Genomic DNA, 27,945 nt, shown 5'->3' with positions numbered 1-27,945 from the left:
GGTAAAAAGGAGTGGTATGATAGTTTTCCCAGGATGGGCTATTAGTTCATCATTCCTGCTTGATCAAATGAGAAGACAAGAAAAATCAGTCTCTTATGAGGAGATTAATCCATTTGGTGAATTGCAGGGGGTAGGATTTAATATAGATACTAAGACAATGGCTATTTGGAGTGTAGCTCCAGAATCACAGAAGCCTACCCTGATGGAAATTAAAGAGACACCGGCAGGTAATGCAATTTTCTGGAATGCACATTCAACTTCTTCAGATCAAATTTACAACCTCCAAAACACTGCTGCTATGCTAGGCAAGAACAAGATTGATATTCTTCAAGAACAACTGGTGCAGACATATGAAAAGTACCTTGACGCCAGGAAGAAGTATGAAGAGGAAATGAGAAAAACATATGTTCTGCAACACGCTTTGGAGGAATCAAAAAAGGAGAATGAAGATTTGAAAAGAGAAGAAAGGTCACTAAGAGTAAGGGAGGTACAAGACCAGAATATTCAAACTGACCAGATAGCAGAAGAACCACATCCAGTAACACATATGGATGTGGATGAGTTTGAGATTAGCAATGATGCAAAGATCAGGACAATGAAACAGTTTTTGATTCATAGAATCGCTACTTTAAAGAGAGCCTCTGTAAATGTACATAGTATGTACATTACTCTGCAGAGTAATGAATACCAATGCTCTGAGGCTTTATCACTATTATCTCCATTGTTTGCCCAGTGGGGGCCATACATTCAATTCTTTGATAGGTTAGTTCCTTTACTCACACAGAAAAAGGAACTACCTAAGGAGATCATTGTTCCTATAAGGAAAATGATACATCAAGTTAAAGAATTGAATTCATTCTTCATTGGTAAGATCGAAGCAGTAAGGGGAAAATTGAAAAGCATAGCATTGGGTACCCCAGATTTCATTCCAACAATTTTGAACAATGAAGGGTATGTCAAATCTTGGCAAGAGTGGTCTAAATCTTTTGATCTAATATTAGAACATCCAAGATTTATAGCATTTTCAAGAGGTGAATCAAGTGATCAAGTTATATGATATGATTGATATGACATACAAAATTGAAGCAGATATGAACAAAATTACTGGAGAGGGTAAAGCCATCACAGATGCAAAATGGACTAAAAACATCGGTGAATTAGAGGCAGTTAGAAATACAGCATGGTCTGTTGTGGATACAGATATTGCCATCTGGGAGGTTATAGCAGATATCAAAGAAATCCCTTCAGTAGAAAATGGTTAGCACAAAAGATGGTGGCCGCGGGGAATCAATTGGAGGACAAGTGTTGCAAAAGAATATCAAAGAGAAGTTGTTCATCATAACAGATCACCTTACCTTTGCGGTACATCCGCTATGGGTAATGTTGCAGTTAGAACTGGAAGACAGGCTTAATGATCACTTGCCACTTGTCACATTTTGTAATTGTTTCCCCTTTTTCTGTTAAAATATGTCACAAAAGGTTTCAACATTATAGCAAATATCAAAGCAATCCCTTCAGTAGAAGATGATTAGCACAAAATATGGTGGCCCCGGGGAATCAATTGGAGGACAAGTGTTGCAGTAGAATATCAAAGAGAAGTTGTTCGTCATAACAGATTACCTTACCTTTGCGGTACATCTGCTGTGGGTAATGCTGCAGTTAGAACTGGAAGACAAGCTTAATGATCACTTGCCACTTGTCACATTTTGTAATTGTTTCCCCTTTTTCTATTAAAATATGTCACAAAAGGTTTCAACAAATTGTAATGATTATCTTAATTGTTGTTATCTTTTGTCTTTTGTAATGAATCATTATGTAACCTTTGTAAGCCTGAAGCTTGTTGCAACTCAAGTGATATAAATATGAGTTCCCAAGGCTTAAAAATGGTCCGATCTGTTGTTATTTTTCAGATTAAGACTTAAGTATAATTTGCTTTAAGAGCAGATATTGTTCCAACTCTATGTATTTCAATTTTCCATTATGTTTTGTAGTCAGTAGTTCTCTATGATGTTATGGGCTTTGCACATGTCTCTATTATCTCTTTTTTTATTATCAAACAACTAAATCAAGAGAAAGATACAAAAATAACATTGTGTCAACACTATGAATAGAGTAACAAGTAACAAAAATCTTGAACTCAAATCAAGAGAAAGGTACAAAAATAACATTATGTCAACAATAGAGTAACAAAAATCTTGAACTCAATTTTTGTAAATTGTAATTGCAATATGACTGAATAATGAATATGGAAGAACTGAAGTAGACCTATAAATTCCTTAGAACTGAATGCTACATTACTAAATCACAATTCACTTCATTGACTCAGTCTCAAATGTGAAACTGAAGTCTGACTAGTACTAATAGGTTCCTCTTCATTTTGAATCGGGTATTCAAAATCCATAAAATCTTCATCTTCATTTTGACTTTGAGACCTAAATTCATCATTTATGTTGGAGTCAGCAATAGAAGTAGAACCACCATCTTTTAAAGTGTTGCAAAGGCCTCGTCTTTCATATGTGGAATTCCAAATGGACAATGACCTATCATAAGGAAAATCTCTAACATTGTATTGAGTAACAAACAACCTCAAACAAGTTTCCAAATTTTTGTCTAGTTTGTTTCTGACATTTGATTTCAAAAACCCACATGCACTGAAAACTCTCTCATCTTCCACCGACCCTAATATCATTGTTTGACATAAATCAGCAAGTTTGAAATATTCTGATATTGAAGTACGTAATACTTCACTCTGACTTATCCTTTTCCAGAGCCTTGTTATTGCACCAGGATCGAATGGATTCTCAAAGTTTTCCATCTGGTTTTTCATACACAATGCAAAAAGTTTACATTGATTTTTAAGATTATTTGAATCTAAGATTCCTTGTATTAGTTGTCCATTGCAATCTGTATGCTTTGAAAACTGTGTTATCAATTCGTCAAGTTTATTATGAAACAACTTTGCATCAGTTGGATTATGTCCAAAGTGTTTACAAAATTGAGGAAACACAACTCATGCTTCAAGAATTTCTTCTCGAGGGAATCTTTCACGAATCTCACTTGAAAGTTGGTAGGAAATAGACTTCACATTTTCACTAACAGATTTAACAATCTTGTCAAAATCATCCTTTCTAACTGGTAGTACTCTACCTCTCTTGGTTGTTTTAGATTGGTGCATTGGTATTTGAAATCCTTTCACAAACACACATAGCCCATTTTTCTCATTGAATTGTAAAAAATTCTCAGCATGATTCAAATCTGTAATTATCTCCCACTTTGAAAAAATTGGGCTATGACCTAAGAGATCTGAATACAAAGAATCCAGAGCCATGCATGTCATTTTACGTAAATCAGAATACTCATGAATATACATAGTTTTGTCTTGGGCTTTCTTAACAAGTTTGTTCATTAAATCCAACATGGGGAGAAGACTGGCTAAAGTTAATAGGTTCTCTATATCACTTAACTTATTTAACAAATCAAGAGCTCTGTCCACTGTAAGGCGTTGCTCATATAGAACTCCAATCAAGGATTGATATTCTGCTAGAACTCGTTCTGCTGGTCCATGCAAAGATATCCATCTGGTCTCAACATCCTTGAGAATCTTATTTCCTGCTGTTACTCCCTCAGAAAAAATCTTAAATTCTGCAAAGCATTTAGGACTTCTGCAAAAGTACGAGTGGAGCTCACGGATTAGATCTTCAACTTTTGACACTATAGGAAAAGTTCTTACAATCTTATATGCTAAATTCATTCAGTGGGCCATGCAGTGTATGCCAAGCATATAAGGTGCAATACTAGTTTGTAATCTTGCACAAAGACCAGTCCTTTGCCCTTGCATTACTGCAGCTCCATCAGCTCCGACACACACTAACTTCTTTGCAATTGTCAAGTCATCCATACCAGCAATTTCATTCAAAGCTTTCTTAACTTCTAAATATAAATTTTCTACAGTTGAATTGGCCCTCATTTTACGAACACAAAGTAGATTAGCTTGACGGACATGATCTTTTGCAGTATATACATGCATACAGACCCAAGCAGTGTTATCTACCGCAGTGACTTCATCTAAGGATAATGAAATGAACTTGGATTATTTTACTCTCTCCTGTACATTTTGCTTTTCCACCTCAACAAGACAGCTTGCCATTTCCCATCCAGCGTATATTGACCAATGTGACATAGGATAGTGAGGAACTCTCAAAAAAGATAATAAATTACCATATTCTGGAAAGTCTCTCATAGGACGCCCTCTAGATAGAATATGAAAAATAACACTCATCTGAACGGTCTTTGCCAAGTTTGCATCATTGGCTGCATGTTGAAGCCCATCCTTGATTGGATTGCCACTACTGCCACTACCAATTACCACTATTTTCTTGAAATGCTCTTCATATTCTATGGCATACTTAACATGAAGGCATTCTTCCTTTGATTTCCATCTCACTGCCGCTACTTCCTTTCCATCTATAATTTGTTTTTCATAAACCTTACCAATACGTTTTTCTATAGTGTCGAGCTTTAACTGCAACTTTTTCTCTCTTTTAGTTTTCCAAGTACAAATCGTACACTTGCATTCTGTTGGTGGTTCATCATTGTTTGTGACTGGTTCAATAAACCAGTACTTTGCTACCCAATCAACCTGGAAAGTCCTTTTCATTTCCCACTCCCGCCCCATTTTTACATTCCTTTTTCTTTTTTTCCTACCAACATCAATATTATCTTCTGTTACAACATCTTCTGTTGTTCGAACATTGTTATCCTCGTTTGATGCATTTTGATTTAATTGAATAACAACCTGCTCTTCTAGTGGTGGTGAGGTAGTGTGATTTCCTTCTGCACTTGTACTTGCCAAAGTTGGTGGACCAGAAACATTGTCAATTCCAAAGAAAGCCTTTATGGTAGTATCTCTAAGTTTTCGGCATTTTGATGTAAGATTAATCCCTTCACTGCCCTTGGGGGTCTTACCCTTGTCACTTCCCTGAGACTGAGCAATATTAGTTACAGACTCACCCTCCCCTGACATCTCAATCCACTGATAATCCGTTTAAACTTTACTTCCCTGAGAATAAGCAATATTACTTTCAGTATCCGTTTAAAACCACAAAATATTTATACATTGGCGAACAAAAAATAATAATCATAGTAAAATTTTAATTTTTTGGGCGAATCATTTCATTGTATTCAAGGTTAAAAAAAACATACCATGGAAGGGCTAGGGAATTGGTACAAAGGAGTGGTATGATAGTTTTATCAGTTTGAAGTTGGCAACTTGGCAGTTGCGAAACCGTGAGAAAGGCTTTAACAGGTCTATCGCAATGTCGCTATCAAAGTGAAAGTTAATAGTTTGTGTGTTGCGAAACCGCAAGGAGGGCAGAGATCGCATCATCGCCGGTTGAAAAGATAAAGGAGATTGTGTTGCGAAACCGCGAGGAGGGTAGAGATCGCATCATCGCCGGTTTAAATGATGGTGAACTTTTATGTCACAAAGTCATGAAAAAGGGAGATCACACCATCGGATGTTCGCACTTCGCAGCGGTTTAAGGGAAAAGACTTCCAGCAGCCGCGAGACCGCGATGGCAAAGATTTCGCATGTTCGCAGCGGTTAAAGGGAAAGACTTCCAGCAGCCGCGAGACCACGATGGCAAGGATTTCGCATGTTCGCGGTTGTTTAAAGGAAAGACTTCCAGCAATCGCGAGACCGCGATGGCAACGATTTCGCATGTTCGCAGCGATTAAAGGGAAAAGACTTCCAGCAGCCGCGAGACCGCGATGGCAAGGATTTCACATGTTCGAAGCGGTTAAAGGGAAAAGACTTCCAGCAGCCGCGAGACCGCAATGGCAAGGATTTTGCATGTTCGCAGCGGTTAAAGGGAAAAGACTTCGAGGGAATCTTTCACGAATCTCACTTTAAAGTTGGTAGGAAATAGACTTCACATTTTCACGAATCCATGCATGCAAGCTTTAAAAACCATTAACGTCGCCAGCAACTTTCAGCATTGCATCCACTTTTTGAAAAATTTCTAATGAAAATGAGATAAAAAAGGAAACTGTAGATAAGCTTCTGATTAAATTAAACTACATAAGCTCAAGGAGAGTATTTTACAGCACAGTTGCACATACCAGTGTACCACCACTTGTGGAAGCTATCTCGTGCCCGCAATGTGTCCTGCGCTGCCAGAAATTTGATGGAGTGCCAGTGGTATTTAGTGAATGTCTCATTGCTTGGGCGAATTTGGATTTATACATATTACAAATCAATACAATTACCAATTTACCACGCCAAACGAGCCGACTCCTCCACGACAAAATGAAAGAGTGTTGGCGAAACGAGCCAACTCCTCGACTTCCCATAACATGAAACGAGCCGACTCCTCCACGGTAAAATGAAACTGGGATGGCGAATTCTCCCATACTGCATGAAACGGAAACTTGAAACCCGGCGAACATTCCACGATAAGCGTTACCTGGTCAGCTGCGTGAAAGGCGATACCGCCAGGGAAAAACTCAAACGTAACATTTGCCTTGGCGATTACAATGCTAGGCAACCAGGTAAACCCAAAAAAGCTTGGCGACCAGGAAACCATGGAAGGGCTCAGAAATCGCCAAAAATAACATTGGCAAAACGTCAAATTCGCCAAAATACGAAAATTCACCACTATATTATACCCTGGTCTTAAACTAGGTACAGACTTTATTCTGTACATTTGCATAATACTGGTGTAATGTTGGATTGAATGTATATGTTTTCATTGATAGTTCCAGAAATATTGTAGTTGAGGTCGGGTCTAAAACTGATTATGAATCTAGGACTGTTATATGGAAATAGAGTAACCATCACTGAAGGCTGAAGTGATTATTGGACATTAAGACTCAATAAATTTATTGAATAACTTATTTTGTTTGAGATTTTTGGGTTGCATATCAAGTGTTTGATGAAATGACACTGGCCTGGAATTAGATTGCTGTACCTTAAATTTTGTTAGATCATTACAGCCCTCATCGCCTATTCTATATTTAGTTTATACATTAATAATGTTTTGATTGTATGGGCTGATTATCTGGAAAGTGGATTAGTAGTTTGGCAGTAAAATGTTTTATCTAGTGTTCCTAAGGAAAGTTTTTCTCTGTTTTATAGATGAGCAGACGAATTCATGCTTTTAAGGTTTACTATTCTTCGCTATGGTTATTGCAAACATCAATTTTGGTAGTAGTAATTTTGATTTCTGGTTCATTGATTTGAGAATCTTTATAAATTCAGATGTATGGAGATATGGACACATTCGATTCCTTGTATATATCCTATTTCGATTAAACAGCTTGTAACAAGAATTATGATTTTTCCATTTTCCTTGGAGTGTCTCGGATGTGGATGCCTCCGAGGTTTAGGGATTTCTAGTTTTATTTAGAACTGTAAAATAAACTGCTGAGGTTTTGGGTTGGCAGTACTGATTCTGGCAGATGTTAGCAATAATGGACTTTTAGGGTCGCCCCTTTCCATCACAATAGAAGAGTTCATTTTAGTCTAGTTTTGAACTTGATGCTGGTCAGATGATTTGGTTGGTATGACCTTGTATTCTCTAATGAAACTGATAATTAAAACAGCACTATTTGAGCCTTAGGCCGGGTCTCTATTCCTGTAATAGGGTTTTTCCTCTTCTACAGAGCTCCAGCAGTTTGATTTCAGGTAATTAATTTAGTTTGATGATTGTTTAATAGTAATGGCTATCTAAATAGGTGCGAGATCTTTCTCGTGTCTCCGGATTTATTGGTAGCACAGCTTATCTCTATTTTATGGGATGATCCTAGTGCTTCGAGGTACGGATATAGGTATTGGAGAGGTCCTTTGAGCTTATGATCACTAGCTTTGCTTCTAACGTTCTCTCGCTTATTAGATTCTATACGTGAATTAGATCTGCAGATTCCACTAGATTTCCTCTGATTTTCCAGAGGTTGCTTAGTAGTGTTATGGGATCCTATTGTTTCCGGTCTTGTTCGTCGGCAGTGAAACTGGGGGTGGTATCAGTGTGCTCCCAGGCCTCCGAGTTTCCTTTCGCAATAGATTAGATTTTTAATTTTAGTTTGATAGTTTTAGATCGATTGTTTCCTTTTGATCTGTAGTCTCCCATAGATATAGTTGTAGATTATGATTACACTTTGATTAGTTTGGTAACTTTCTATTCCCATCCGGGGTCCTCTTGGTGTCTGTCTATTCTGGATAATCCTTCTTTAGTGATGGTTTATATGTCTTGTTTATCTTATGATAGTGTATTAGTCTCTTGATTCAATTTTAGCTTCGTTTAATATGAATTTAGCTATTAAATTTAGATGTTTATAGTAGGTAGTTTAAAGTATTTTGCTAATCTTATGATTAACTAGTTTTTTGGCAAGAAGTTAGACAGGGATGTTTGCACCCGATAGCTATGAAAGATCGTAAAGAAAGTGATGAAAACTTCATAGAGACCTTGCTTTGTATCAAGGAGCTTATGCTCAATTTCTGGTCTAAATTTGATGTAATATTTGAGATAATAATTTGACTGGGGTATGCCCCTTTTATGACGTAATAATAAAGGACCATGGTCCCAGGCTAGACTGGAAGTTTTCTTTCCCCGTTCTTTCCTACTAGTGCCCATTTGAACAGTGGATCGCTATTGTACTTACTATTTATTTTTATTAATAAAATTATCATGGCCATTGGCTGTTTACCGATCAAAAAAAAATTTGCAAGCCAAAATCAATCTTCAATTCCAATTTACCAATTTCGTTTAACATTTAAAAATCTTCCAGGCAATATTTCAACCAATTTAATGTGATTTTGCAATTTAACCCAATTTCAATTTTGCAGTGCAATTATAAATTTTTTCTTAACCAAAATAAATCATTTCTCTGGCAATCAAAATTCATTTCCATTTTCAATTTCACTATCAAAAAATTCCCCTTTCACCAAAAATCAAGATTTTCCAAAACAATTAAAGCTAAAATTCATTTTGAAAATGCCCAAGCTTATATAATTCTATTAAATTTTCAAAATCCGTCTAAGTCCATAATTTGCAATTTTATCCTACCGAATATTGTTCTAACCATCGAAAAAAATGTTGTTTTTGAATTTTGTTTGGCCTAAGCATAAAATTACATGCTCCAAAAAATCAAGTTCCACACCGGGTGAAAAATAAACAAAATCAAATCACATCACTCCTGGCCCAAAGGTATCCAAGGTGTAAAATTTTCAAATCAAAAACCTCTGGATAACTCCAAAAAATTTGCCAAGGCAACCAAAAAAGGAGGTCCCCAAAACTTTTGGGGCGATGATGTGAAAACCTCACAACAGGGTCAAATGGTCATCAAAGGGAATAAACCTTATGTCTAATATTTGTGTAGTTTAAGAACCTTTAATGCCTAGCAGCTAGAGTTAGGAGCAAGATGTGCAACTATTTTTCCAACTACAAAAGTCATAAAAGTAAGAGTTCAAACCCCAATGAAGCTATTTACATTGAATATTCCATTTCTCAATTTACTAATGAATATTGCATTTCTCAATTTACCATCGTATTTTATAGCACTGCTAAATTTATTTCCATATAATAGTTATATTTTTAACATTAGTTTTTATGTGAGTCTACTTCTCATGCAATTGTACTTGTGAAAATATCCAGCTGACTTTACATATTTCCTTGAGGATAGCCTTGAAGGGTCACCCACATTGTTTCTTATGTAGTTTATATGCAAATGGTGTATAGTTCCAATGCAAAGGAAAGATGGTCTAGTTTGGATGTGGATAGTTATTGAAACCCTATCACAATTCTTGTGGAATATATGTAGGTAGGCTATCAGAACCTTTGTTAGTAGGATTATTTTAGGCCGATCTAAGTCAAATGTAGAAGCTCCTTGTGACCTCTATGCAAAGAAGTGTCTACCCATCCAATGAGATAGATGATGCCAACATATAAGCGAGATATTCAAACCTTCAGCAATTGGAGGTCATGCTTATAAATGCACAAAAGCTAACTCAAAGCTGAGGTTGTTTGATAGAGACATCTATCTCCGAGGTTGTTCAATAGAGACATCTATTTCTGAGTTTTGTGAGTAGCATTATGTTCAAACCTAGAAGGTTTGGAGGTTGTGCTCACAACTGCATGGAAGCTAACTCAGAGTTAGAGTTGTGTGATGGAGACATCTATTTCTGAAATCTGTGTACAACTTTCTATGGACCCTATTATGACAGGTATAAGTGATCAAGATTTTACTACAAACAATGTCGATTAAATTTAGCTCTAATTCCATTTTCTTTAATGGAATTACATATATGTATTATATGTGGAACTCAGATTTTCCAACATAATAAAATTCAAACTTGTATTATGAACAATATAGTTGTTGAGTTGGTAAAAAATATTGATGTTATTAAAAGGAACTTATTACGAGCGTTGTTGTATGTGACTCATATATAGTTGTCCTAGTGAATGAATAAACTTGAATAGGCTGAACAACTTGGAAAGAAATTAGACACCCATTAGCTGCCTTCTATGTATGGAGTGTAAAAATCCTGCAAATTCTTTTATAAAATCAGACTTTTATAATATCCTTTTGTTGCTGTAGATAATCTTCTTCAACTTCTGAATGTAGGAGGAGTTATCAGAATATGGAATGTTGTTCTGAACTTAATTGTCTCTGCAATAAATTTGTATGGGGCAGTACTGCTTGAAGGAGCAGATTTGTGTTAATTGTGTGCCCTCAAACTACAATAACACCCACCCCTTATACCAAAACCAAAGGGCATGTCCCTTTAAGGGACATGACCCTCTCTAAGTCGGCCCATACAAAACCTCTATAAATCAGCGCCTATAAAGGAGATAACAAGAAGTTTAACTAACAAAAGAATTAGTTATGGTTAGTACAAAACATGTTTACTCCAAGGATCGCCACCCTATTTATTTGTTAAGATAGTATACATAAAATGACTTTGTATGGTGTAAGTGGAGAAGATTAATGTGCGGTCTGCACTTTTCAGACCAGTATGAATATCACTATTAAATATTTAACACTCCCTCTTAACTTGATAATCATACTGAGAGATAACATATCTAGCATCATAAATTACGATGAATAAGCATAGATTGATACTCCATATCTATCTAAATCTTCGAAGCAAATGGTATCATGGTACACATGATAATGAGTCATATAACCACCTTGTGATATGACTTATACTAGTGATATCAGTGTTGCATGTAATGCAATACACATAGGATAAAATCCGAAGAACGATTAAATGCTTCATTTTTCCAAGTTGTGACTCATAGGAACTGGCAATCCTATATCACAACTTGATCTTGAGTTAAGATCTACCAAAACACAAGATAAAGTTTGAAGAATAAATTTTTTCTTTATCCAAGTTGTGATTCATAGAAATGGAAATGCTTATGTCACAACTGATCTTGAACTCACCTAAATCTAATGGTAATTCTATAATGTTCACTACATTATCTCAGAAATTGCCATTTCTCATAATGTCTTTTATAAAAGTATTCATTACTTCAGATATCATCACCTCTTAAATAATGAATACAAATGGTGGAGCCCATAATAGTCAAGCTAACAATAAAATTATTTTACTAATAATTAAAGAATACAAATGAATTATAATTCAACCATACCAAGTCTTTTCCTGAAGTGATCTATCTTCACTCTAGATAGAGGTTTAGAGAGGATATCTGATGTCTGATCTGCAATACAAATTTATTCTAATTTTACAGTATTCCTATCTACCATATCTCTTACATAATGGTAAGGAATTTCAATATGCTTGGACCTGTCATGAAAAAATGGATTCACCGAAAGCTTGATGGAACTCCCATTATCACAATAAATAATTCTAGGATTTGTGGCTTGCCCAAATAATACCACAAGTAACTTTCTAAGAAAAACTACTTCCCGAGAGGCCATCACTATTGCAATGTATTCGGCTTCTATGGAACTTTGTGCTACTGAGGACTATTTTCTGCATACCCAAGATATCATTACTGATCCTAAACTGAAACAGCATCCTGAAGTACTTTTTCTATCTTTAACACTTCCACCCCAATCTAAGTCATTGAATCCATGTAGATCTAAATTAACTTTCTCATATTTGAGCCCAAGATTAAGAGTGCCTTGTAAGTATCTCATAATGTGTTTGACTGCAACTAAGTGAATCTCCTTTGGCTCACACATAAATTGACTTAAGTCATTAATAGCATAGCAAATATCAAGTCTTGTATTTACCAAGTACATCAAGGACCCAATCATCTGTCTGTAGAGAGTAGAATCTATGCAAGGTGATTCAGTTGTTGTTTCTTTAAATTTATGTAGATTAGTCTCCATTGGACAAGCCATAGACTTGCAATTCCACATTCCAAATCTCTTCAAAATATCTAATGTATACTTCCCTTGATGAAGGATAATGCTGTCAAAATTCTACCGTACTTCCAATGCTAGGAAGTAATGAAAGAGTCCCAAGTCTTTCATCTCGAATTCTCTAATTAGATCTTTCTTGCATTGATGTATAAGATGATCATCACCTGTTATTAGTAAATCATCGACATATAGTACCAAAATTACCATATAATCTTTATCCCTTTTATAATATAGATTTGGATCGGCTTCATTTTTGGAGAATCATAAGCCAGTGAGATACTTATCAATTCTTTCATACCATGCCCTTGGAGCCTGTTTAAGCCCATTGAGAGCTTTCTTGAGTCTACAAACAAAAACATTAGGATCATGAGTTTCAAATCCTTCAAGTTGCTCCAAATATACTTCTTCTATAACCTTTCCATTCAGGAATGTTGTTTTTACATCCATCTGATGTACTTTCCATCCCTTTGATGCTGCAATGGCTAGGATTTCTCTTACATAGGTGTATCTAGCAATAGGAGCAAAAGTTTCTTCATAATCAATCCCCTATTTCTGGGAGAATCCCCTAGCTACAAATCTGGCTTGATATTTTTCAATGCTATTGTCTACAGTATGCTTTATCTTAAAAATCCACTTGGAAGAAACAACAAATTTTCTTTCAGGTCTTGTAACAATCTCCCAAACATCATTTTGCATAATAGATTGCTATTCTTTTGTCATAGCATCTTTCCAGGCTGTAACTTTAATAGCCTCTAAAACATTGGTAGGTTCTGATTTAGACAAAACATTCATGTTTGTTGTGTAACTAGAAAATATTGTAGATCTTTTGCTTTCTCTGATTGTTCCAGATGGTGCACGAAAGTCTTGTGCTTCTTCTACTATCTTGATGGCCCAAAGTGGTTTTCTCTTAGAATTTTGACTTTCGTCAAAATTAAGATTTTGAATTTCATCTTCAATTTTTTCAATGTTCTCCCTTTGAGACTCAGATTTTGTATTTCTTTCAGAACTAGGTAAGGAAGAAGGTTCTTCAGAACTTAAGGCATTTTTGAATGCTAAGTCTTCTTAAAAAATTACATCCCTATTAAGTTCAATATTTTTCTATCCAGGTATGAAAATCCTATATGCTTTAGATGTTTCACTATACCCTACAAAAATACCTTTCATCCCAGAGGGTTCTAACTTAGTTATCTTTTCTTTTGGAACATGGATATATACAGGGCACCCAAAAATTCTAAAATGACTTATTTTGTGTTTAACCTTAATAAAGACTTCTTCAAGAGTTTTATCTCTAAGGTAGGACTGAGGGCTTTTGTTTTGAATATAGACAGCAGTACAGCAAGCTTCTGCCCAAAGACAATATTCTAGATTTTGATCAAATATCATAGCTCTTGCAACTTCTATAATTGTTCTATTCTTCCTTTCTGCTACCCCATTTCGTTGCAGGTTATAAGGAATGGTATACACCCTCTTAATTCTTGTTTCTTTAAAAAAACTTTTAAACAAATCTAAGGTGTATACCCCTCCATTATCAGTTATAAGAGTTTTAATTTTATGTCCTGATAAATTTTCAGTTAAGGTTTTAAATTATTTAAATCTCTTTAGGATATCTTCTGATTCTTTGCATTTTAGGAAGTAAATCCAAGTTTTCCTAGAGCAGTCATCAATGAACAAAATATAGTACCAGAATCCTCCGAGCGAAGGAACAGACGTAGGTCCGCATAAATCCAGGTGGATTAATTCCAAACATTGTTAGTTTTCCTAGTGCTATCATCAAGTGGACTTTTGGTGTTCTTAAAAATAGCACACCCTTTGCATATACTTGAGTGGTCTTTATCTAGTTTAGGTAAACCAGTAACCATCTTCTCCATAGTTTATAAGGTTTTGAAATTTAGATGTCCTAAACTTTTGTGTCATATTTCATTTATGTCCGCAGCTTCATGAATTAAGGCTTGAATAGGTCGACTAGGTTCTAAATTTAATTCATACAAATCCCCTTTTCTCTGACCAATTAATTTTGCTTTCTTAATTGAGGAGTTCTTAGCCCAAGTTATTATTTTATCGTCCATGAATACAACATTATATCCATCATCTTCAAGTGTTGTAACCAAGATTAGAATTCTTTTTATTCCCAGTACATAAAGTACTCCTTTGAGAAGAAGAGAATTTCTTGACTTTAGTTTCCAAGTGCAATTTTCAATTCCTTTGACGGAATGTGTTGAATTATCACCAATTGTGACTTCGCCATTAACCTTTTCTGATATAGAGTTTAGTGCTTCTTTGTATCCTATAATATGTCTAGATGATCCACTATCAATCACCCATGCTTTATTTGAGACTTCATTTGATAGTGATGAATACAATACACAATTCTCAGGATCATAGTTATCTTCTTCCCTAGTAGATCTGTAGTGTCCAAACTTTTCACATCTAAAGCACTTTATTTTGGATAAATCTTTCTTAGATTTGTCATCTTTTGATTACCCATTTTCTTCTTGAAATGTTTCTTCTTGCCTTTATTGGAGTTTGTATTAATAACATGAAGTTCTTCATCTTTCGTTTTCAATTTCCCTCCTTTCTTTACTTTTCTAGATTCATCCTGAAGGCAATCTCCCTAAAGTCTATTGAAGTCAGGAAGTTTATCTCTGGCACCTACTCCTTGTGCGGAAGTTTCCCATGAACTTGGTAATCCATCTATAGCCATCAGTGTTAGTTCCGTGTCACTAATGATGGTTTCTATACTTGCAAGTTCATCTCTCAAACTAGCAACCCTTAGGAAGTAAGAATTCTTAGATTCTCCCTTCTTTATTTGTATGTGATTTAGTGGTTTTTTTAGTGCGAGAACTTTAGTTGCATTGTTAACCTCATGCATTTAGTAGTGCACTCATCATAGCAAATGGTGCTTGATGTTTTGTTAGCATAGGTACGATATCATTTTTCACTCCATCTAATATGATCTAAATGGCTTTCCTATTTCCTTTAATCCAGAAGGATTTATGAGGTTCAACTGTAGGTTGTCTGGATGATGGTTCCTATACTTGCAAGTTCATCTCTTAGGCTGGCAACCCTTAGGAAGTAAGAATTCATCGATTCTCCCTTCTTTATTTATATGTGATTTAGTTGCCTTTTTAGTGCGAGAACTCTAGTTGCATTGTTAACCTCATGCATTTAGTAGTGCATTCAAGCAAATGTCGTTTGATGTTTTGTTAGCATAGGTATGATATCATATTTCACTCCATCTAATATGATCTGAATGGCTTTTCGATTTCTTTTAATCCAAAAGGATTTATAAGGTTCAACTATAGGTTGTCTGGATGTTGATTCAACAAATTTTTTTACATTATTTTTTTCAAGAATCATCATGATTCTGAATTTCCCGGCATCAAAGTGTTATTTCCCATCAAACCTGTCCTCGGGTCTGATTGTGTATGCCATTGAAGATAGGAAATGACGCTAGATATATATAAGATCTAATCACTTAATTTGCAGAGCCTATGTTTGACTACCAGAGCTCTGATACCATGTAAAAATTCTGCAAATTCTGTTATAAAATCAGACTTTTATAATATCCTTGTGTTGCTGTAAATAATTTTCTTTAACTTCTGAATGTAGGAGGAGTTATCAGAATATTGAATGCTTTCTGAAAATAATTGTCTCTGCAATAAATTCATATGGGGCAATATTGCTTGAAGGAGCAGACTTGTGTTAATTGTATCCTCAAACTATAATAACACACACCCCTTATACCAAAACCAAAGGGCATGTCCCTTTAAGGGACATGACCCTCTTTAGGTCGGCCCATATAATACCTCTATAAATTGGCGTCTATGAAGGAGATAACAAGAAGTTTAACTAACATAACAATTAGTCATGATTAGTAAACATGTTTACTCCAAGGATTGCCACCCTATTTATTTGTCAAGATAGTATATATAAAATGCCTTCGTATGGTATAAGTGGAGAAGATTAATGTGTCGTCTGCACTTCTCAAACCAGTATGAATATCACTGTTAAATATTTAACACTCCCTCTTAACTTGATAATCATACTGAGAGATAACATATCTAGCATCACCAATTACGATGAATAAGCATAGATAACATATTTAGAAACATGCATCATGCGAAGAGGTATATGAATGGAAATATGAAGAGTTGAATATTTGGAAATTGAAGAGACCTTCAATTGTGTAACAAAGAGTCTCTCTATTATTTATATATACTGTATCAAGCGAAAAGCATTCGCACTTTAACACTTTTATTATCAATAAAAGTGATGTTTTTGTGGTGTGGCTGGGTTTTTCCCTTCAAATTGATGGGTGTTCCCAGGATAATCCCGTGTCTTTTGTACCTGTTTTTGATCTTTCTTATTGTTGTTTTATCTTTATTTCTAGGCAAAACATAGACTCAGATCTTTAGTGGTGTAAGCCACGACATCTATATTACCATCTGTGGTGTAAGCTACAACATTTGTGGTCTAAGCTCCTTAGTTCAATTCATGTTTTTTTCTCATTTAATATTCCCAGATGGCACTATATTTGTTAATGGTGACCATATTATTATGATTATTGATGATGTTCGACAGTTTATTATTTTTGTTTGGTTCGTCTTCTGTCTTGGATGTTTTCGACCCTTCATTTGCATTGCTAGCCTTGTAGATGCCCATTGTAGGATGTCTTGTTTTTCAGTGTCTCTCTCACTGCAGAAGTATATTGAGTTGTTGAAATATTCAGAAAGGATGGAAAATTTGAGCAGAGTGTAGTAGTGTCATTGAATAAGTTCTCTTCTTTGTGCAAATATTATTGGTTGTTGTCAAGTCTTTGATGATGGGAACCAAGAGTGTTTTCGTCAATCATAAAATTTGACCAAAAGTACATGTTGAGTGGAGCTTAGCCACAACTAATTTTATATGTATCCAAGCAATCTTTTTCTTCAGGAACATTAATGTTTAAGGAATCTCATAATATTGGCGTGCAATAAATGTTTATACACTACAAATGTTTAAATGTTTATATTATGTGCAGGAATTAGAGGCAACTTGTGCCAAAAGCTTTAACTATTGTTATAAGTGGAATTGAGTTGTGCAATTTTAATCTCCAGCAAGATTTATTGGAGGGTCTCAGAATCCATCTTATATTTTGAATAGAGGACAAGAGACAGTATATTTATTAATTTTAAACTCCATGACTTTAATTTGATGTGCTTATAAAGTAACTATGGTGAATTATGTTATGTTGAGATAACATGTTTTAATGAGAATCTATATGATGAAAAATTATCATTAACATCTTTGGTTGCAGCTATGTGTATCTGCCTTACTAAAGATTTGTCTCTTACTAAGAGGGAGTGCTGAAGATTTTAACTGCTATAGAGATTTTTATCTCTGATTTTATGAAAATAGAAATAAGACTGTTACGACCATTATGGTCATCTTTGGCTGAAGAAGACATTTTTAATAATATTTAGAAACATGTGTCATAATATTCAGTTGTATAATGAAGAGCCTCTCTATTCTTTATATATATTGTATCAAGTGAAAAGCATTCACACAAACATTTTTATTATCAATAAAAGTGATGTTTTTCATGGTGTGGTTGGGTTTTTCCCTTATAGTGGAAGGGTTTTCCTAGGGTAATCTCTTGTGTCTTTTGTACCTGTTTTTGTTCTTTCTTATTGCTATTTTGTCTTTATTTCTGGGCAAAACATAACATCTTCCACATGGACCATAATAATAGCATATTGTATCAAGGACTGAATACGTACTGGTGAAATGTAGAGATGAATAGTACAGAACACAATAAAGGCAAGGCAAAAAGAGCAAATTTGTAACAACAGAAAAAATAAAATACACTTTACACATTCCAAAGGTTAAAAAGCCTACTAATTTGATAGAAACAATGAATGAGCTGTATAAATTTTGATCTGGATGACAGAAGCATTCTGGTTGTCATCATACTCTTGCTGATGGTAATGTTGACATGCAGGAGTAAACCTGCAGAGAAAAGGATTAATGAACTGGAGAGATGGAGTGACCTGTCATTTCTTTTTGCAATTTCAGAGGCCAACTGTGGCGAATACTTATCACAGTTTTTAAGCCTTTTATTGGTTATTAACTTTCCATTTAGGGTTTTATGGAAATCATTTTTAATCAAAACACTTTGTGAGTGGACATAAGATAAATGACAGAGTTGGTGTCTCCATGTCCATCTCAGACATATTGGTAATATGGTATGCATGCCCAGAGTGTAAGTTCACTACTCTGCAAGCCTGCTTATAATTGCCAAGGAAATTATTCAGTGTCAAAAGTCAATAAACACACCTGGCATACTTACATTATACTACTAGATCCAAGATGAATCCCTGCAAGCACATTGCATCTAGTATAATAAGATGATCCTTTTACACAACTCTAGATACATCTATCCTTGTCTAGGATATTGGCAAGAAACCATGTCTGGTAGATAAAGAAGCAATATGGCAATTCCTTAAAAACATTCTGACTCAAAATATAGCTATTCCTTAAAAACATTCTGACTCCAAATAACTGCCACAGCTATATCCATTTAAAATCCGTTTGGAGTATGCCATAATTAAATGGGTACCTGATCCAGCTTGTAATATCCCCAAATGTCTGTAGTAGCTCTTTCTCGTCCATCAACTAGTATCTTAACACCTTCAACTCCAATGCCTTGAGAATCCACAACTCGTCCTCCAACCGAAAATCCTGTTACCTGAGACAGACACAAGTTTGAAATGTCAGAAATGTCAACAATGGTGAATTTGTTGCAGGAAAGCAATTAGAACATCCAGACACATTTCAAAGAGACAAGTGAAATCCATTTACTTTACAGTTCAATGCAAGCAGAAATCAATGACCAAAATCGTCCATGATGCTCACCACACATGTACAGACACAAATCCCTCTATGACTATTCATCTCTGGCTCTCTTATAAACTAATTTTGTTTTAAGCGAGATCTAAAGAAAAAAAAATACTATATTTATAGATTAATAATGACATTGAAATACTACTAAACCATAACACAGCAAAATCACTGACATGTATACACGAAAGGTGAATATGTTTTGGCAAACATAGTAAGATGTACTGATAGAGAAAAATGTTACCATACATTGACCTCAAGATTATTTAGCATGCAGAGACACTCAAAATACAAGTGAAAAAAGAGCTAGGAAGCTCCCAATACCTTGTTCACAAGGCAAAATACATTCTGAAGGTTCTGCAAAAGCAATAGTAAAGTAAGAAAGGTATCCATGGCTAAGAGCACTTAGAGCCAGAATAGTACCATGGTGGGGATGCTTTACTAGCATCACATATAGATGGAATGAGTACAGAGAAGACAGTTTGATCTTTTGAGAAACAAGTTTGTGCCAACCACCACTCAATTGTGACCCAGACCTAGGCTTGTAACGAATGATACACATGAAAACTGGCTCTTCTTGTACTCATATTGTTGATTGAGTTATAAGTGAATTCCAGTCATCTAAAATAAATCAGACAGAATTTCCCAAAGTAAAGAGATGTAAGACACCTATGAATATCCAATTTCCAGACATAGAAAATGACAAAATGCTTTGATGTGTTTTACAAAAATATGTGTCTTTTTTCACATCTCAGAGTTTTGATCTGAATTTTCTGATTTAATCTTCAGAAATTTGGGTTTATGTTTTTTTGTGTTGCCAGTTCGGGTTCAGTTCCAAGTTCGAAGTTCAAGAACCAGTTTGCAAGTTCATCAAAGTTTTGGAAAGGGGTTTGGGTTCGTTAGTACAAAAACATGTAAAAATTATTAAAATATATATATATATGAAGCATGACTTAAAATTAGAATGTAGCATAGTAGCATTAACACATTTAAACAACAGAAACCCCATAAACAGTTAAACTTATAATCATAGTGATCATACCATCATATAATTGAATCAACTTCAACATGAAAGATTCAAAACATTATAAATATCAAGTTCAAGTATCATTGTTTCACTTTCATTGTTCAACTAATGGAATGAAAATCAGAAAAACAATTAATATTATAAGTTCTTCAATCTTCATCTTCTTCTTCATATTCTTCGTCTTCTTCTTCTTCTTATTCAACTTCTTCTTCTACAGTATTACTTGAACAAAGGCCAATGGGATCAGCAGAAGAAGCAACAATGGTATTGACATGAAAGTTATCAACATCAACCGTTATAAGCCAAACAATGGAAGCATCCAAGTCCGCAATCTTTGCAACTATATCCCACTTCTTTGTCTCCCCTTCTTTGTATTCTTTACTCTTGTGCGAAAAAAGGCACAAGTTTTTATGCAAAAATACCAGGTTCTCTGCTTTTTTTTATTGCAGCCTATTGCACTTCACCGAGTGGATGAAAGAATAGGTGCTCCAATTTCTTTCTAATGCAAAAGAACTAGCAACCTATGAGGACAACACATGGTAAGCAATTAAAAAATCATTAATTCTATCTTATTAAAAATTTAAAACCATTTTCTAGTCCTAATTCTTTTGAAGATAAAGTGAGCTAATTTTTTTTAAATAAATTATTAAACTTACTTGTGATATAATTTTGACTGCAAGGAGCTGCAATGTTTGGAATCTTTGCCAAAGAGATACCACCATGAGCATCCTTCTTGAACCGATGATGAAGAGAATCATTACTTAGACCTCTAACATTCACAAGCTCTATGAACTCATCAATGATTACATCTCTCATATCATTATCACGAAATAGTTTTTTAAATGTTGCCTGGTACCCATTAGACACTTTCATATCACTATATGGTGGCAACCTTCCTATTAGACTACAATATTGAGAGCTAAAGTATTTGGTCGTCAAGGTATGGGCAAATAAATGTAGTGAAGTGGTCATTTTGTTCCATCTATCAACAATAGTTGCATGCACTTGTTTGAAAAAGGTCTGTCACGGATCTTGCTCCTTGTCATTTATAATTGGCTTGATCTTCTCAAGCATTGAGTCTATGCCATTATATATCTCTTCAAGGCAAGGCCTATCCATGTCAGTGTACCTAAGCATGCTCATAATAGGCTCGGTGATCTTAAGGAAATATTCCAAACGTTCCCACCATGAGTTAGTCAATACCCTATCCTTTGTTTCGTTTGTCCTATTAGTGTTCTTTTGCTTCCAACCACCCCAATTGTGGCTGATTACCATACCTTGAAGTACATCTTTGACTTGCACAAGTCGTCTCAAGACGATTATATGTGATGCAAAACAGGTCTTAGCAACCTATAACATAAATTAGAGCAAAAAACAACTGTTAGATACATATTTTAGAAAAGCACATATCTTGCACAAGCAAAATATGAAAAATCGGAAATTGTCAAATATTAAAAATTAAATTACTGCCTTGAGTTCAAGTTCATTTACCTTCAGTAGCTCTAATTTGAGTGGTTTTTGAAAAGAGATTGAGTCATGTGGTGGTTTGTGACAAACATTTGGATGTCCTCAACCTCTTCATACACTGTTTTGATCCACTCAATTTGGTTCCCAACCTTATGTAGCATAGTATTGGGTGAATGGACTACACAAAGTGTCCAAAAGATATGTTGATATCGCGCTTCAACCATCAATGACCTCAATTAGGAATTTAGCAATAAATAGCCCATCTTTTACTTGGCTCTCACAATCCACTGCTTTCAGAAACATTGCCCCTTTAGGGAACACCGCAAGGACATTGATCAAGGGGTGGTTCCTGGAATCCTTCCACCCATCTAAAACAATTGTCACCCTTGTCTCAACCCATGAGTCCCTTATGGGCTTCAATTGATCTTCAATCCACTGGACCTCTTGATCCAAAAAGGTGGTGCCCACTTTCTCATACCTGAGGCCACAATACCTTCTTGGAGCTTCAATGGTACCCCTCAACATGTCTTTCCAAAATGGACAGTGAACAACATTAAATGACAACCCATTTGCATACAAGCATCTTCCCACCTTAATATCAACAACTTCCCGACTCTTATTTTGAAAAGCAATGGACCCTTTCTTTTGTGTGAAAGGGATACAAATTTAGTGTCAATGTCTATTGTGATACTAAAATAGGGGTGGTCTTGTACTATAACAATGGGGCGGGAGAGGGCGGGCGGGGCGGGGTTGCATTCCCTTTGCTATTTTACTTTTACTTTTATTTCTACTGAGTTCTGTTTCCCTACGTCCTCTCTCTTTTGTTGCCTCATGCTCTTCAATATATTTTAACAAGATTTCATTTGGTATAGGGGCACCTTGTTTGCCACGACATTACTTGACTCCTCTTCCAGTGTATCCACACAAATGACCTATCACATGATAATAAGAGTTATTTCTTTCTACACCACAACCCCAAAATCTCCAACGGAATGCACCACCTCCTGGAAGAGGTCTTATAATGTCTACATACTACTATAGAGGAGAATCAGAGTTGGGTTCTATTCTTTGTTCAGTATTGCCTACTAGAACAAAAACAACAGCAAATGGAATAAGATCTTACCTCTTCCAGCCATTGCAAGCTTGCAAATGTGTATGAATGATGCACGAACACTTGAAGAACACCCACAAATCAATCTTCAAACTCCTTGCACAACCGGATGCTTGCTCAAAAACTTATGTGCTCTTCCTTAAGACAAAATAAACTATTTCGAAACATAAAATGACAATGAGAAGCTGCCAAAAGCAATTCATAACAAATTTTAGGGTAGTTGACACCAATAAACATTTCAATTTTGCCCAAAAAACATTATTTCCAGCCGTCCGCAGGATCTAGTTCGCTGCGGGTTTGAACTTTTTGGTGTTGGTTCACCTGGTTTGAACCCAGTTCCAACCCGATCATACTCACAGGGCATAAAAAGAACCTTACCTGAACGAAGTTCGAACCGGACCAGAACTGCAGACCAGTTCAAACTTTTTCTGGTCTAGGGGGGGTGTACCATGGTATCTTTTAGGTGTTTCTTTGACATAGAGATGTAATAACAATAAAATATTGAAATTAAACTACTTGAAACGGCTGTAACACAATTTCAAAAATAAATATAGATGTGTATCATAGTATTTCAAAGCCTTTCAACAAAAACACACTTCCATAATAAAGAACAGTTTATTACATGAAAATTCTGGAAATGCTGGAAACACAAATGAACTAGTTTTTTGATGAGTTTGCTGCAGGCAAGGGTTTCTCCACCTTGAAGATCTTATTCACCCACTCACAGTAGTAGCCTCCCACAATAAAGATGAAATGGGAACCCTTAGTTATTTTCTTCAATCTGCAACAGTAAGTATTTGTGAAACCCATGAATAAAATTCACAAATCTGATTTCATGTCACTCTTACTGTAGCATATCACTGTTCACAGTACAGTCACATTCATTCTTCATGGTACTGTAATTTTTTCCTGTTCATGGGTACTGTAGCAGAAAATTTGAGCTTGAGAAATGGATAATACTGGCTGCCAAAACGCATCTACAGGTTTGCTTGACTGGATGCTCAAACCCTTGATATGTCTTCACTTTTAAGCACAAACTGGACCTCTGTATGAAGATAACAATCAAGCAATGATTCAGCTGATCTCTCACAGCCTCAAAACTGAAATAACAATGAAGATGAACTGTCTGCAATGCTCCGGCACATCTAAAAACCTTGTCTCACATGCACACAATCCAAGAACAAAGAAAACTATCTTCTCTGCACTCATTCCATCTATAGGTGATGCTTTTTGAAACATATACTGAGCTCCAACGGAGAACACACACTGATATCTGCCAAAAGGGGACCCTTTATTCAACTGCCTTAGCTTATGAGGGCCAATGATAGGCTAATCCAACAAACTTTGGCGCTCGCGAAAACGGGGACATTACAGTTGTATGGTATCTGTAGCTGGTGATGATTGTGCAAAACTCAACTCCACAATAAGCTTCTTAATCCTTAACTGACCTGTTGTAAGGTTTTCAGACAATAACCCCATTGTAAATGGGGAGCCCCTCTTTTTGCTTTGGCAGTAGGAGTAGTGGTCTTAGATGCACTTAGGTGGTCTTAGTAGCTGTTTTCAAGTCTCCATGTCAAGGAGATGAGTTTGGGAAACTTTTGCTACTAGGTCTTCATGTTTGTCAAGGGTGTAAGTGAGAGAACTGGGTTAAGCTAGTCAAGGATATGAGGCTGAAATCAAAGGAATTGTAATGAAACAAGTCAAAATCTTTTGAAAATCCTTGTTCCAATGTCAATTTGATCTTAGAAAGTCAGGAACGATTGTGGGAGGTAACATTATTGGAGGCATTTTGTCCTAAAAATCTAGCTAAGTCCGGAATCATTCAAAAACTCACAAAATCTAGAATCTTTATTCCAACTCCTATGAAGCTGAAACCTATCTCAAACAACCTAACAGGATTTATATAAAATATAACTTGAAGTATAAATTTTACTTATGCTTAAATGTTATATTTTATGTAGATCCTCTTCTCCTCTAAGATGAAGAAATTAACTTGATATGAAGTTGATTTTGTCCCTTAAGTGAGATAACTGGGTTAAGCTAATAAAGGATATAAAGGATTTGTAATGAAGCAAGTCAATCTTTTGAAAATCCTTGTTCCAATGTCAATTTGATCTTAGAAAGTCAAGAAGATTGTGGGAGACAACACTATTGGAGGCATAAACTCACAAAATCTAGAATTTTTACTGTAACTCCTATGAAGCTGAAACCTATCTCAAACATCCTAACAAGATTTATATAACTTGATGTATAAGTTTAACTTATGCTTAAATACTATATTTTATGTAGAGCATCTCATCTTCTAAGTTAAAAAATTAACTTGAAGAATTATAAGTTAACTTGCAAAATGACAATTCTAACAGCAGGCCAGAATCTGACCATATCTTAGGATTAACAATCACAACCATCCCTAAATTTTTGCCCGGAGATGAGCCAAATCAACCAAGCAAAGAGAGGTGAGATTACATGATAATTACATGATCAAAAAACAAACTTAATCAAATTGCAATAACTTTCATCGGCCAATCAGGTTGAAGTCGGCCTAAATGTACTCATGTCCCTACATGTTTCAAGCCGCCTACATGAGAGTCATGAAGGCAAAGCATTTTCTCAACACAACAAGGCAGAATTACCTTGTGTCAAAAGCAGCGAATTGCTCCTTTCGCAGTGATCTTAAGAGAAGCAAATTGGAGACTTTGAGGAGGCAACGATATTGGAGTTTTAAGGCAGAATTCTCCTCAAAATCAGAAATAGAGTGGTATCAGTAGACGTGATATGGGCATGTAATAGGCCATAAACTCCTCCTTTATATTCCAAAATTTAGAAGAAAATTCATTTCACGTCAAAGAAATGAAGCCATTTTATCAAAATCTGATCTTAAGATTTGCAAAAAAAGGAAAATAAATTTGGTGTTATACCAAGGAAAATTCAATGCCTTCATCTAAAATGCAAAAAAGCAAAAAAGAAAAAAAATACAATACAAACAACTCACTCTCTCTTCGGATTTTCTCCTCCAACTGATGAGGTCAGTTAAGGCAAAAACAAGTTTCGGATGCTATTTGAGACTGTCGTAATTCCTCTTTGCAAATATAATGTGGAAATTTCATATCTGGAATTATTTCTTTCTTTCGGTCATATTATCAAAATCTTCTAGCAGATCTGCGAATGATTACTTACAAAACTTCTAACAAAATATTTTTCAAAGCAGCTTAATGCATAAGCAAAATTCTTCTAAAACCATGAGCTTAATTCATTTTTCTCCTTTGTTTTTTCAAGGTAAATATCAAGCAAAGAAAAGAGCTTGAAAATAACGAACAGATGATACAAGATCAAGTTCAAAACTTCAAACAATATCAAGCTCAAGGGCTTCGAATGAGGAGGTTCAAATTTAGACTATCAAAAGGCAAATTTAAACATCAAAATCAAGTTGGAGTTCAAGAAAGCAAAGAACGAGGAGAAGGAAAGAAATCATCAACTTGAATTTCCTCAACAAATCCATGTTCTTTTTGAAGGATCCAGCGACATGAAAATTTCACAATCACAAGAAAGATCAAGGTCAAGACATTGAAAGAGACATCAATTTTGCAAGTACATGCAAATTCAAATCAGAGCAATGAGAAAATTTCCAAGAACAAAAATGGAGAAAATTTGAGAACATGAAGCAATTTGGAAAATATGCCATCATTATTGAAGGCTTGGAAATATTCGATATCAAGAGATATTTTTTCATCACAAGAGAATTGATAAAGTCTATGAGATAAAGGATGTTGAGGCAGCGCCCACTCATCTTCAACCAATCAAAAGGCTCCAATTACACGTGTTCAAACACATCCAATCATATTGTACCATATCTATTTTCTAATAGGTTCTCAAAAGCATTGTGATTTTCTTATTGGCCCGCAGGGTGGTGTCTTCATGTTTGTTAACAGAATTGAGATTAGATTCATTAGAGAGGAGATTAGGATTAAGATTAAGATTAAGATCAAAGAAATTGTTGATTCGTTGTCGATCTTCATGGTCGATTACTTGTGTTGCTTTAAATTGTTGCATGGTTTCTTTATTTCCCCATGTTAGTTAAATATAACGTTTAGTTGAATGGAACTGATTTTTGTTGTATCTTCGGCAAAATCGCTTAGACCAAACCACTAGCTACTCGTTGATTGTAAGTTTGGCTTGCATGGTCAAATGGCATTTTCATGAACTTAACTTTGATCATTGTGTGCACATTAATATGCATCAATGTATGGTGTTAATGGAATGGTGGTAGTTTGAACATCTTACATCTACCTTAGGAGATTGCAGTAGCTTGGTTGATGTTAACACCTAAACTACATCTAGAAGAGTTAGAAAGACATCCGTGGTTTCTTGCATTCTGCGAGCAGATTAGAATTCATAAATCCCTTATCTCTTTGCAATTGTTTGGTTGGAAGCGATTGAAGAAACTAAAAACTACTTGGTATCCATTGAATGAACTGCAAGTCCCTTTGTGATGACCATCAAACAAAGAATGTTAGCTATAACTACTAATATGCAATTGATATGTAAAGTCAGCCATACATTTGCTATGTCAGCAATCATCAATAATATATACTTTTTATAATAGAAGCAGCAATCTGCAGTGAGCTTAATAAACAGTGATTGTCCTTAGTGGAAGTGTTCACAATAATCCATGAAGTGGTGTGGTTAAAACGTCAGTAAAGAAAGGAAGGAGAATATATGGAAGACGAGCAATCATTTTCTAGAGATATCAACCATCTAATAAAACACTTACCGTCAGCACTCAAGAAGAGGACAATGCAATCAGCCATGAATAGCAGCAGACCTATGATCCTTTCATTAGTAAATCTGTCAGGTAGGGAAGGAAGAAGCCGCAAAGAAGCGGAAAAATATCAGATTGTCATCTAACTTAACCACCCCAAGTCGATGTTTACACTGCCTATCACTGTTGCCAAGGGGGAAAGATTCGCTCTTGGGCTTAGATAAGACAATCAAGAAACATATTACAATCTCCTTCCAACCCTACCATGACGGATTATTGACCTTAGGAGCTGAGGCATGGATAGGGAAAGAA

General features: G+C 35.4%; 1 protein-coding gene across 1 annotated transcript in view; it reads right to left on the bottom strand.

Annotated features, from left to right (window-relative positions):
- The window catches only part of LOC149561409 (Carbohydrate-binding-like fold), a 193,237-nt gene that overhangs the window by 110,169 nt on the left and 55,123 nt on the right, over positions 1-27,945 (bottom strand). The window contains exon 11 of the mRNA XM_089825132.1: positions 18,989-19,117. Coding sequence (XP_089681258.1) covers positions 18,989-19,117 — 129 coding nt within the window. The remainder of the gene's footprint in view (positions 1-18,988; positions 19,118-27,945) is intronic.

Source organism: Cupressus sempervirens, chromosome 4 (assembly GCF_028749045.1).
Source record: "Cupressus sempervirens isolate cs-2001-9-10 chromosome 4, ASM2874904v1, whole genome shotgun sequence".
Lineage (NCBI taxonomy): Eukaryota > Viridiplantae > Streptophyta > Pinopsida > Cupressales > Cupressaceae > Cupressus > Cupressus sempervirens.
The sequence above is the reverse complement of the archived record's forward strand: the minus strand, read 5'-3'. Positions and strand labels throughout refer to the sequence as shown.